The 12,920-nt window shown below is 42.8% G+C and overlaps 1 protein-coding gene across 1 annotated transcript in view; it reads left to right on the top strand.

The window, feature by feature from the left end:
• The window catches only part of fam20ca (FAM20C golgi associated secretory pathway kinase a), a 32,258-nt gene extending 20,248 nt beyond the window's left edge, over positions 1-12,010 (top strand). The window contains exons 4-10 of the mRNA XM_053444280.1: positions 6,352-6,444; positions 8,336-8,451; positions 8,998-9,178; positions 9,315-9,424; positions 9,521-9,602; positions 9,860-9,919; positions 10,179-12,010. Coding sequence (XP_053300255.1) covers positions 6,352-6,444; positions 8,336-8,451; positions 8,998-9,178; positions 9,315-9,424; positions 9,521-9,602; positions 9,860-9,919; positions 10,179-10,437 — 901 coding nt within the window. The 3' untranslated portion in view covers positions 10,438-12,010. The remainder of the gene's footprint in view (positions 1-6,351; positions 6,445-8,335; positions 8,452-8,997; positions 9,179-9,314; positions 9,425-9,520; positions 9,603-9,859; positions 9,920-10,178) is intronic.
• Positions 12,011-12,920: the final 910 nt, after the last annotated feature.

Below are 12,920 nucleotides of genomic sequence, written 5' to 3'. Positions count from 1 at the left end.
CCCTTTAATCTATGTGTTATCAATTTTGTAGAATTTCTGTAGATTTTAGTTTGTTCTTTCTCTTGTATAATTTATGACCTCTCAGGGGCGTTTCTGTGTTTCTGCAGAAAGAGACAGAGTCAAAACCCACCAACTCAATCTTACTGATCTTTTATGCTTCTATAATATAGGTGATGAGACAGGAAATGAGGTCAGAGAGATGTGAAATTACCAACGTCGGACTAAATAGAGGGAACAAGGGGGAATTATTTGATGCATACACAAATCCTACACGTTGACCAGGACAATCTTGGGAACGTAACTGAACACTAAACAAAACCTCAAGTCCCAAACTCAGAAAACCATCAGTCTAACGGACGCTTTCCACCGACAAGCGTTTCTTAGTATCCTACCAAAGCCCAAATTATCATTGTGGCATTTATTGCTCTTTATATTGCGGTTGAGCAAAAGGTTTATTTGACGATCCCCAGCCTTCCAGTGGTTACTGTATATATTCTTTTGTGTGTTATATCTGCAGCAGTATCTGTGTAGTCTGTCTTGTAGAAGCACTGTACACACAGAGGGTAGTTAGAGAGCAGCAGGGCTTTGCAGACCCATAAGCCACAGCCTGATCCCTGACATATACAGACAGGGACTCCCAGCCATCTGCCGAGATGACACAGTTGGATAGGCACATTTTCTCTTTCTCTCTCTCTGCCTCTCAATCGTGACTCAACCTCTCTCTCTCACACACACACACACACACACACATACACACACATACACAAACACACGCACACATATACAATTGTCACTGGTTCTGAGGATTTTCTGTCTGTCATCTATCTCAAGGGTTGCCAGAGAGCTCTGGTGGTCACAGATATGGACTTAGCCCACAGCCATGCAGCTTCTCTCAAAGCCGAACATTTAGACTCTAAATTCAGGGCCTTAGTTTGAGCCTGCAACTTTTAATATGAACAGGTCAGACAGCCCAAAAAATAAGAGTGAGGGAGCTGGTGGTAATTTGAAAAGAAGGAATTACCGGGGATAAAACTGAATGAAATGAGAAAATAGAGAAAAGAAAACTATGAGGAATATAAGTTGAGGGGCTGCACTGTCCTTGTTTCTTTATCTATATCTTTATACAGGTATTACTTATCCTAATTATTGCATTCAATTTGACGTATTGTTATGGATTGCTAGACTTTACAAAATCATACATCTTCATCTGGTGATACATTTAAAAAAACCATGCAGAGACACATACACACAGGAAGGAAGACAGATCAGAAGTAACCGTATAAAGAACTATTACGTATCGATGAATTGAAACGCACAACTCACAATAAATGAGACAGTAGAGAAAACAAATTATGTTTATCAGTGCATTTAAACACAACGATCTCATGTGTGTGTGTTGCAGTCACATGTTTCGCTGCAGTTTGTTCTTTTTACCACTAGCAGTGCTGTAGAGTCATGTTTGCATGAGCAGGGTCCCTGTTATTATCTACTATATGTGTTTTATTAGAGGTGATATGAATCATATTCCTTCAGACTGCTACATAGTGACGGTCAGTGGACATAGCCGGGAGCAAGGCAGCAAAAGATACAAACAAAATAAACTACAAACTGATGTGCTGTCAAAAGCAGCTCTATAAAATAAAAAAATACTTTTAATTATGTATTGGGAAATCCATTCATCATGTTTAAATGAACTGTGTTGATGAGAAACACTGAATTGAAGTTGTACCTTTTTGCACAGTATATTATGAACTGTTTCTTCTTCCAGTGTTTAATGTATTATGTATTACCCTCAGAGTGAAACTGCCTCTATAATATCATGAGCCACTCTCACATCTTTTAATGCACATCATTAATGTAACAACACGACTCCCAGGGGCACTCTGCTCTGATAAGGGATCAATCAATAGACATCTACACCTCTAAACTTGCACGTACTGAATATTTCATGCAGCAGACAGATGATCATTGACAGCGCTGCACCGTCTTCATATTCACTGCACATCTCTCCCATCTCAGTCTCTAATAACTCCGAAAAACTGAAGCACCGACTCAGGCCAACCGTCCCTCTCCGAGTCAAGTCTGATTACCAGAATTCTTATGATAATATCGCCCATGCAGCTTCCCACACATGCAAATAGGCTGCTGTTCCCTCCAGTCTCTCACACTGCGTTGAAAATAGCTGAGACTAGAACACAACTTGTGTAACATTGATTTGAAATTCAATCTAGACAACTACCTCAGGGCCCTGGGCCAGTTCTCAGATCCCTCTCCGATACCGACGCTGGAGGAGGCAAAGGGGGCTGGCGTGCATGTGGGGAAAAAAGTGAGAAATAAGCAGACAGAGGACATACTGCTTAGATACACACTCAGTGCTGCTGTGCACAGATGTAAATACAGGCGCACACACACACACAGACACACAAACACACACATCTGCCTTGACAGTCATTGCCTGTGATTTCTCTGATACTTCTGCATGTAGTGCTGGTGACAGACAAGCACCCTCTGATACAAAGCATCAGGCTGAAGTGGTTTTTACCCCCCAATCTTTTATCTGGTCCACTTGTCTGTCACCTCGAGAGGTGCTCAGGTATTCCCCAAGCTGCCATTTAGCCATGAGTGTCCTGAATATATCACACTGATCACTTTCATTCCTCCAAAAACAACTCATACACACCAAAAACACTTATCCACAGCAGAAAAGGTCTTCTGAAAAGAAATAGTATACAGTGTTGAGAGGAGGGATAAAAGTTAAAAAAGTTGTGAGAACAAAATAAAACAAATAGGTGGTTGATGGGAAAATTTTGATTCAGGAAGAGAAATGCAATGGAAAGTGGGAAGGGATTGATTTAAATATAGATGGAAGAAGAAAGGAAAGGGGGAGAAACCTCATGCTTGATAATTGGTGCTAAGTAGGATGAGGCTGGTGAGAAGTGATTTCATTTAGCTGCATGGGAGCAGAACTGGTGAATCAAATCAGGTTAGAAAATATAAAGGGGGATCCAATACTCTTTGATTTTCTCCTTTTCTCTCTTTCTCCTCATGCCAAACCAGATGTCCAGGAACAGAAACCTACATGCAAATATATTCTCTTGTTATTCTCCTCTTGTCATCATATGACTTTTTACGCGTGGGCCAATGTCATCAACCTCAGTAGATGTGACTTGTTAGGCTCTGAACAAGTGAAGCCCAAAGGGGACACATTAGAGCACAGTTGACAACACTCTGTCTTGTTAGTCACATGCATTTACATGGTTAATGGGATTAATTGCAGGTCTGCGACTTGTTATGATTGACTAGATGAGCGCGCTACGCTAATGCCGCATTCATGTCAAATCAGAGTCATCGGAATTATAGTTCTTGATGGTGAACATGAGGATTTGTCTGACAACTCGAATGTAACCGTCTTGGTGGATGTTGTCGCAATGTTAAAGAAAGTGAAAAAGATTCCCTGGATTCCCGAATTCGTTTCAGTTGTTATCGTGTAATGTTGCTAGCTATCAAACAAACATACAAACCAACCAACAAAGCTAGTTCCCTAAAACACACACAAGGACACACAGGACAGAGGGACAGGGACAGGGACAGGGACAGAGGGACAGACTGGAATAAAGACTCCTGTCAGTGGGGGGGCTAAAATTGGTTGTGTATTACCAATAGATGACAGATTTCCCGTGTGTAGTCTCTCTCTTTCTCTCTCTCTCTCTCTCTCTCTCTCTCTCTCTCTCTCTCTCTCTTTAAAAAACCATCTCAGTGGAAGCTGTAACGTTTTCTTTTCGTTCTACTTTTCACCTGCAGCTTTTCTGCATCATGCCATCTTACCCCCTAAACCCTCAGCACCTGTCTGGGACACACAAACACCATCTCCTCTCAGCGTGCACGTGTGACGAGAGCTGCCGATTTGCTCTCATGAGCTTCATTTCCAAAGGGTGAAACGAGGCGTTTAGCACCTTGATTCTCTCCTCGGCGGGTTTGTCTCTACTGCCCTCTGTCTGTCAGCGACATGTACCGTTATTCTGTCTCTGTGAGAGTGCATGTGTGTGTGTTATAGGAGAGAGAGAGAGATAGAAAGAAAGAAAAGAGGAGTGTGCATGCACGAGTCTGGGCCACAGCTGTCGTGGTGCCCCCCCTCCTCCTCCCTCCATTCTCCCATCTTTCTCGAATATAACCCTCCACTGTGCAGGTTCTAAACTCATGAAAAAGCATTAAATCTGCCAAGTCAGTGCAAACTGAGTCCACATAGGCATGCAGTTCAGTTTCATTACTTCATACACACACACACACACACACACACACACACACTGACACGCACACATTCTGCTGAACAGTATGTAAGCTGTAGCCTGATCACACGCTGCTTCAGATAAAGGAGCTTTTATTATCAAGGACACTAACTGATAAAGGAGGTGTGTGTTTGTGTTTGTGTGTGTGTGTGTGTGTGTGCGCGCGCGCGCAACTGTGAGGGGAAATTTTATAGCGTGTGTGTGTGTGTGAGTCCGTGCATGGGTCGGAGCTTTTCACATCACAAACCTGCTTTTACCTTCATTCAAAATTCTAAGGAGCTTCCTCCCAGACAGGAAATTGCATTTTACATCCTGGTGACCATGGCAACCAAAGCTCGTAATGCCTGTCAATCAGGTTTATGTTACATTTCTTGCGTAGAGGAAAGGGAAGTTATAGGGTTAAATTCATGTATGGTCAAATACTAAATAAATACTGGGACGAAGACTGAGTAAATACATCATTATAGAAACTGACTGAAGTCAAGGAAGCTTTGTTTTATGTCAATTTCAGACGGTCTCTCTCTCTCTCTCTCTCTTTTGCTATCTATCCATGCAGTGTACTTTAATGAAGTAGAACCTGTTATTGTTTCAAAATGTTCTCATGGTTAAAACTGCTTGTTTTTGTCCCTTTTATTCAGTAACCCTGATGATCCACACACGCAAAGGCACCTTGATCGCAGCATATTTGAATTATAACGTCACAGGTGCTTTGAGTGCTCCTGCTCATAAGATCCCCTTTAACTCCACTCTCTCTCCACATGGTTGCTCTGATCCCCCTGCCCCTGAAAATGAAAAGAAACCTACAATAAGTCCCCCCCCCCCCTCCTCATCCTGTGTGGGAAAGACAGGATCACAAAGGCAGCAATTGATTTGCCTGCGAGTGGCGGTTCTCTCTGACATGTAAAAGAAGAAGAGGGGAGTTTTTTTTCTTTTGTCTGTGGTTTGACTCTTGGAGAAAAAAAAGGGAGAAGGACGAGAAGAGGAGGGGGAGAGGAAACTAATGCACCGCTACACACTGGAGTCCAATCCACGCTAATGGAGTGGAGGAGGGGAGGGAGGATAAAGGAGGGCAGAGAGGGAGGGGATATGGCAGCGGGTTGGAGCGTGTGTGTGTGTGTGTGTGTGTGTGTGTGTGTTTCTAGGTTTAGCTGACTTTATGCACGTAGAACAGTTATAGCAGGTTGTTATGTGAGTGTGAGAAAGAGGAAACAAACGTGTGAATGTGGAGAGATAATATCCCTCCGCCAGACAGGAACAGAGAGAGAGACCAAAGAGGCTTTGAGCGGCCCCCTGACTCAGATCCATGGCTTGGTTGGCACATTCACATCTCCTGGATGTCTGGCTGTGTGTGTTTGTCTGTGTGTGTGTGTGTGTGTTTGTCTGTGTGTGGTGGCGTGTGTTTGGCGGGAGGAACAGCAGCATGGGAGCAAGAGAGAAAAAAGAAATCTCATCCAGCTTCCCCCTCAGCTGCCTTGTCCAAGCAGGCTCTGGCCTCATGCGTCAGCTCGTGTCCCAGAAAGAGAAGCTGGGATGAGTTTCACGCTGCAGGGAACAAACATCTGATGAGAGCTGAGGAGATCTGATCAGACGGGAGCTGAAATGTCTCAAACTTTAAATCAAACACATCTGATTTGAGAAATAGAGGTGAATGTTATGGAGTTATTGTTTTGAGTTGCTTGAGTATTCAAGAGGGGATCTGATACAATGACAGAGCTCCAGCACTTTGATGTATTCACATTTTCAACCGGCTCATATTTCAGTCCTCGGCTTGAATTAACTTTCAGTTTTAGAGGAATATGAATACAGAAACCTAAAAGGCTTTTAACTCATAATTCCATTTTGTTACCCTTGAAGGACCTTCTGAAACTTGTGATGACAGACGACTGAATTTATCATTTCCATGCACAGTGGTGAATCATTTCCCTTACTTGGAAATACGGGTTCATTACAACACAGATCTGTATACAAACATCCTTTGTCCAGCGTGTATATATAAGAAAGACATGGAAAAGAGAGCGATACAAAAAGTTTCCTGCTGATGTTCGTTGTCTTCTTCGTCTTTCAGGCAGACCCGGGAGCAGCAAACGCCTCCAGACTTCTTCTACTTCTCCGACTTCGAGAGGCACAACGCTGAGGTCGCCGCTTTTCACTTGGACAGGTGAGTTTTACCAACTTTTCCTAATCCCCCCCCGCCTCGCTCTCCAAAACATAGGGATCTCTCGTTGACTCATCTGTTTTTGCGTTTTTAATTCATCCTTCACGGGAAGAATGACGGGTCACGCCCGACGTGCTCGTTCCCACAGACAGCGACACTTTAACCCCATTATAAACTGGAGGTGTGCCATAATAGACTTAAGCTGTGAAAATTTGAATAGGATTATAAATACGCGAGGGATTACCTAATACACAGAGAGCTGGGAACATCTCCTCCACTTGCTGCTGAGTATAATGATTTCACATGATCCTTTTACTCTAAGGACGAGTTAAAAAAAAAAAAAAAAGCTTCTCAACAGCGAGGAATACTAAGAAGCGGGGTATTTGATGGTTTGGGATTCTGGGGGAGGATGATAAATGGACTGCAGGTCATATCAAGGTCTGCTGAGAGCACAGTAATTGTACTTCACACATACACACTCTGTTAGTTGAGGTCGGTGGTATGTGTTGGCATGGGCAGAAAAACAAATGGAGCCAAACAGGAAGCCATGGGGCACGCCATTACCACCAGTAGTAATTTAGAGCAGCAGGAGGTGCCTGTAATACCCCTAAAGAGCAGTTTGTTTTTAGTTTGCATCCATCACGCGATGTTTCTCTTGGCTAAAACTTGATGTAACTCAATTTCTAATTCCAGACAGGTCTGATAAAAATGCACTTAAAAGTCCTGAATTTTAAATTAAGAGGTAACATCCTGTTTTCAATGATTACGTATAAATCACTGTTCTTTACCTGTGTACTATCTTATTGTGAACTCATTGCGACACGAGGGTGTGTAATCGGCAAGAGTGCACAAAAATAGACACTTCAGTGTTCTCTCTCACACACACAAACACAAGTAGACACACTCACAGGTGCTCCTTTGTCACCGGGGCTCAACATGACAGTGCAGTTTTCAGCTCCTGAATGCTGTCCTCTGTAGGCTAAGGTTTCGCCAACTCTGTTGCACCCAGCCGGTCTGTCTGTGTGTCTGCCTGCTCCCAGGAGGCTTAGTTCTAGTCTCCAACTGGTCGGGCTCATTTGGACAGACAACATACACTGAGACGGTCTAATCAGGGGCTGAATAGGAATTGTGTTCTGACATAGGAGCATAAGGACAGAATGAAAGAGAGAGAGAGAGTTGAGAGCAGGATGAGTAGAATGAACCTTCTCTACCATCTGACTATAAGCGGAGGATTAGATCAGGATTAAGTGGATGTGGTTCATAAAGTTGTGTATTGGTCTGTATTTTAACACATTGTGGGGACAGACGTCCTCGTTTTGCTCACTAGCAGATGGCGAATGCCAGTAAATGCTGCTCTTGATGCAAATGACAGTCAGACACAAAGCTCTGTAGAGTTGGTGAAGTATTTATATATCTCGTGAGGTGAATCCGAACGGATCAAGTTCTGAGCCGACGAGTTTGATGGGAAATCACAGAATTTTGCTCTTCTGCGAGAAAAAGGTTTTTATAATGCGCTTTACCAGTATTATCTATATCATATATAACATTCACACACTGTTGACACAACTGTGAGGGGCAGTTTTGCTTTTTGGAGTTCAGCATGGGGAACAAGCCACCCAACGTCAGGTTGTTGTACGACCCGCTCAACCCCCGAGCCACAAAGCGGCTGAAGATGCTGCATCTATTTACAAGAAAGAAAGTAAAGTTGTAAAGACAACGTGTATGACAGTAAAATTTGGAGTTGATCTTTCCATCTGTAACTTTGGCCAACAGCAAATAGTTTTAATTACACATTGTAAGATCCATTTAAAAAGGCCTGATGAATGTGTTTAAAATAGAATGTAATACAAATGTCTCTCTGCATCTCTCTCTCTCTCTCTCTCTCTCTCTTTAGGATCCTTGACTTCCGAAGAGTGCCCCCGGTGGCTGGACGACTTGTCAACATGACAAGAGAGATCAGGGATGTGACCCGTGATAAGAAACTGTGGAGAACCTTCTTCATCTCACCAGGTAGTGACTCCGCACCCCTCTGCAGTTTAGCACAGTGTCGTGGCTTCTTGTTGTTTTCATCCTACTTAAACAAACATGTCTCACTGGCTTCACTTCTAAGACACGACTGATTCAGGCAAACTGGCTTGTGTACAAAATCTGTTGTATGACATCAAATAAAGACAAAGCTAAAAGTCACCACAGGGTGGCGCTTTGAAGTCAAATCAATTTGTGCTGTACAAGATACATGAGTGTTTTTTACGATTCGTTGATTAAACAATGACAGAAACAAAATGTATAACACACGTGAAATGCTTTGAGCAGTCTGGTTGGTCTGATGTGATGATGACAGATGACCAGGTTCTCTTCCCTCCCTCTGAATCTGCGATTAGGAAAACATCCCCATCCTGGTCTTATCACCGTCTACTACTTATTTCCTTCATATCTGTTATTTTTTTATTCACTCTATCATTCAGACACATTATTTACAATCTTCAAACCACTCCTCCCTCCTCCTCACCGACTGCAATTCAAAACCGGTGCGTTTGCTTTTTTTTCTCCCCTCAGCCAATAACGTCTGCTTCTACGGCGAATGCTCTTACTACTGCTCCACTGAGCACGCTCTGTGCGGGAAACCAGACCAGATCGAGGGCTCGCTGGCGGCCTTCCTGCCCGACCTGAACCTGGCCAAACGCAAGACATGGAGAAACCCCTGGAGACGCTCCTACCACAAACGCAAGAAGGCAGAGTAAGGGAGCGACACCAGTGAAGCACATTCACAAATCTGTCAGCAGTGACGCTCCTCGTGATGTTGATTGGTCTGTGCTTATTTTACAACAATCTACATGTAATCTTCTTATCATCTAAACCTGACATGTTCCCAGGTGGGAGGTGGACCCAGATTACTGTGATGAGGTGAAGCAGACGCCACCGTATGACCGTGGCACTCGACTGCTGGACATCATGGACATGACCATCTTTGACTTCTTAATGGGTATGTGAAGAAAATGTAATTAATATGATAAATTGAAATGAATGGGTCTCTTTCAATAAATAAATACTTACTCATGCACCATTTCTCCTTGTGCAGGTAATATGGATCGTCATCATTATGAAACTTTTGAGAAGTTTGGAAATGACACTTTCATTATTCACCTCGACAACGGAAGAGGGTAAAGACATCAATTAGCTTTTATATTATAATATATACTTGAATTATACTTCTATGAGTCTCTGTATTAGTAGCTGCTAAATGTTTGATCCACTGGAATCTTGAAATTGAAATCAATCTGATCACTTAAAATATTTCTCAATTTCTGAGGATTTAGAAGAAATACATCCCAGAAACTTCTGCGGTAATAGTTTGAATAGTTCGCATGGGGTGCTGCTGTTGATAAATCCTGTGTTGTTTTTATTTCCTTCCTTGTAGGTTTGGAAAACACTCCCACGATGAGCTGTCCATCCTGGTGCCCCTCAGCCAGTGCTGCAGGTTTGTGACTTTTCAAAGTCTTTTCATGGCCTTGGAGGATAAGCTATGTCAAGCTGAGGCCTTTCAGACAGAAGAAACATCTAAATCTAAAGCGGAGACAACTTAAGATCATACTAAGCAAAATCCATCGAGGTGGATCAGTATAAAATTCATAAATTTGAAAATTATTATCTCTTGTTTTTAGAATATGTGCAGCCAACACTATTTATCCTGATGTGTGAGGTCAATCGCTCAGTTATCCTCTCTCCCATGTTTCCAGGGTGAGGAAGTCCACATACCAGCGTCTCCAGCTGCTGGCCAAGGAGGAGCACCAGCTCAGCTCCCTGATGGAGGAGTCTCTGCTGCGTGACCGCCTGTCGCCCGTCCTCATCCAGCCTCATCTCCAGGCCATGGACCGCAGGCTCCGGCTGGTGCTGCAGGTCCTCGTGGGCTGCATAGACAAAGAGGGCTCCGTGAACGTGGTGGAGGAGGATTTAGTCGGGGACACGGCCACGCGCAGGAGCCGAGGCCACAGGTAGTGAGGGCGCTGCTCGAGAGTGACCGCCAGGGACACAATGGACAATGTGCCGCGGTGGCCTGTGGCTGTCTGACCAACGGGATTGGAGCAAAAATCCCTTCTCTGATATCAAGCTGAATTCAGTGAATTCCAAGACTGCCTCTATGGAAACTTGTGTTTGTGGGAGAAACTGTCCACAGACACGATGGAAGACTGTGCTCACACAGAGGCTTTGTATTTGTTAGATACAGATGTATTTTTCTTTCATCAGATGTTGTATGAGACACACAGGAACCACTGCTGTGTTCAGATGTTGTCCTGTTTGTTTTGAATATGAGGGTGCCAGCTTGTTTTTATGTGTTTATTATGTTAGTGCATAACCAAATGAGAAATTGCACTGACTGGGCATCTCATGGCCAGATATTAAGCTTTATCTGATTTCACGAAGGTTCCGGTTATAATTTTGATTTAAAACATGTCAGAAATTATAGTTTACACCTTCTGTTGTAAACTTCATTGAGACGAGAAGTTAAGGCCGAGTACAAAAACGTACCACAAATAGGGAAAAGGGTTTTTAATGGTGGGTTTTCTTTATCTATTTTTTGGTCTTGGCACAGACTTTGACTTTTTAATGTATCTATATTTCTGAACAGCATAAAGAGGAGTATTCTTCTCACTGTTCAAGCAGTGCCATCATTTTGCCTTATTCCAATTTTGTATCCCCTTTTTCTTATTTTTCAGTTCCCTTGCAAGTTGAGCTTGCACATAGATGCAGTACAAACAGCACGACACTAAAATATTATTTTACAAACCAAAAACACTCTTACATGTGAAGAATGGAGCCCACACTGATGGGCTGGTTAGTGGTCTTCAGATGCTATGTCAGTTCATTTGAATGCACAAACTTTCTTACCTGCAGGCCTCAAATATTTAGTATTGTTGGGTATAATTTTACAGATTATTCAAGGCAAAATGTTACAGTTTGTATGTTGTTTCATTTTATGAGATTTCATGTCCAAATGACTATTTATTGGTGCGTTACAAGGACTGAAGTGGTTTAATTAATTGCTGGTTATGGGTTTGATTCAAGTTGCTTTAGAGGAAACTATAGAGGAAATATTTAGCATTTGGATATTATTTAAATTGGGTTAAATTGGGTTTTGTTATTTTTAGATAGAACACTAAGCTGTTTTGTTTGGGACATTAAGTTGTAGAAGTGGTGCCAGTGCAACTTTCAGTTTCCTCCAAGGGTCCTGTGTATTGGCTAACCCGGTACCTGTGCAATGACAGAAATGGAGTACTTGAATGTTTTTGGGGTTGGCAGTACGGACAGGATTCACAGAGCTACAGACAGTGTCGAGCCTGGGAGCCGGACTCAAGCCTGCTCGGGGGTTGATGGAGGGGTTCAAATGCCTCGTCCCACCACAGGGATAACCTCGGGAACAGTTTTCATATTCTCAGTGTAAATACCTATAAATAGTTTGAAGACCTGACAACCTGCACCGCACAGTGATTCGCTTCTGTTTTCTGCTATTGCATTGTTACTGTGAAGATCTGTTTACTAAATGATTAAAGTGTGCAATAAAAACAAAAAGTGAGGAAAAAACTCTGTGTGTGTGGGCGGGCGGTTGTCGGCGTATGGGCCTCCTCTGAATATGTGCACCTGTCAGAGTGGGTGACGAATAACAAGGCAGAAGAAACATTTTACATCTGTGACACTCTGCATACACTTAACAGGTAACTCCCTGAACAGCACACAAACAATATCTTATACGTGAATTACTACAATATGTATCTGAGCAGTAAAAGACATATAGCTTGAACTGAAATACGGGGAAATAAGTCAAAACCTGGACTTTCTTAGATCCCCATTTCAGAGGCTTATATCTGCTCACTGTGATAACACAACAGGTTTGGAGTAAAGTTTCTCATCTCACACATCACACAAAGCACATCCAAAGGTAAACGTCTTCCAAGGGTGAGTCAGACTCTGCATGCACTCCTACACAAACTGCACTTTGCATGTTAAGCCGATGTTTATTTGTCATCGTAGCATTCAAATATTCATTTCCTCTCATCTTTTATTCCTGAGGCAAAGACTGAATTTTATTCGGCACAACTGATTTGCAAATCAGCCTGTGCAAGGGCCCTTTGCTGCCAGTCTGCCTGTCACATCTTCTTATCCTCGCTGATTCTCTTTTTTAATGTGGGTCGAAAAAGCCAAACTTAATGTTTTAAAATTGCAGGTACGAATTATACCAAGAATAATTTACCCAGAGCGGCAGTGGCTCAAGAGGCAGAGTGGGTCGTTCACTAGCCAAAAGGTCAGTGATTGGATCCCCTGCTCCTCTAGTCTGCATTAAGAAGTGTCCTTGGGAAATATTCTGAACCCCATATTTCCCCTGTATGTGAATGCTTAGTGATAGAAAAGGCGCAGCATTTAATATCACTATTTGAATATATAGAAACTCTCCATTTTCCATAGAACTATACATTTAGATATCT

This window comes from Pleuronectes platessa, chromosome 16, assembly GCF_947347685.1.
Source record: "Pleuronectes platessa chromosome 16, fPlePla1.1, whole genome shotgun sequence".
Classification (NCBI taxonomy): domain Eukaryota; kingdom Metazoa; phylum Chordata; class Actinopteri; order Pleuronectiformes; family Pleuronectidae; genus Pleuronectes; species Pleuronectes platessa.
The sequence above is the reverse complement of the archived record's forward strand: the minus strand, read 5'-3'. Positions and strand labels throughout refer to the sequence as shown.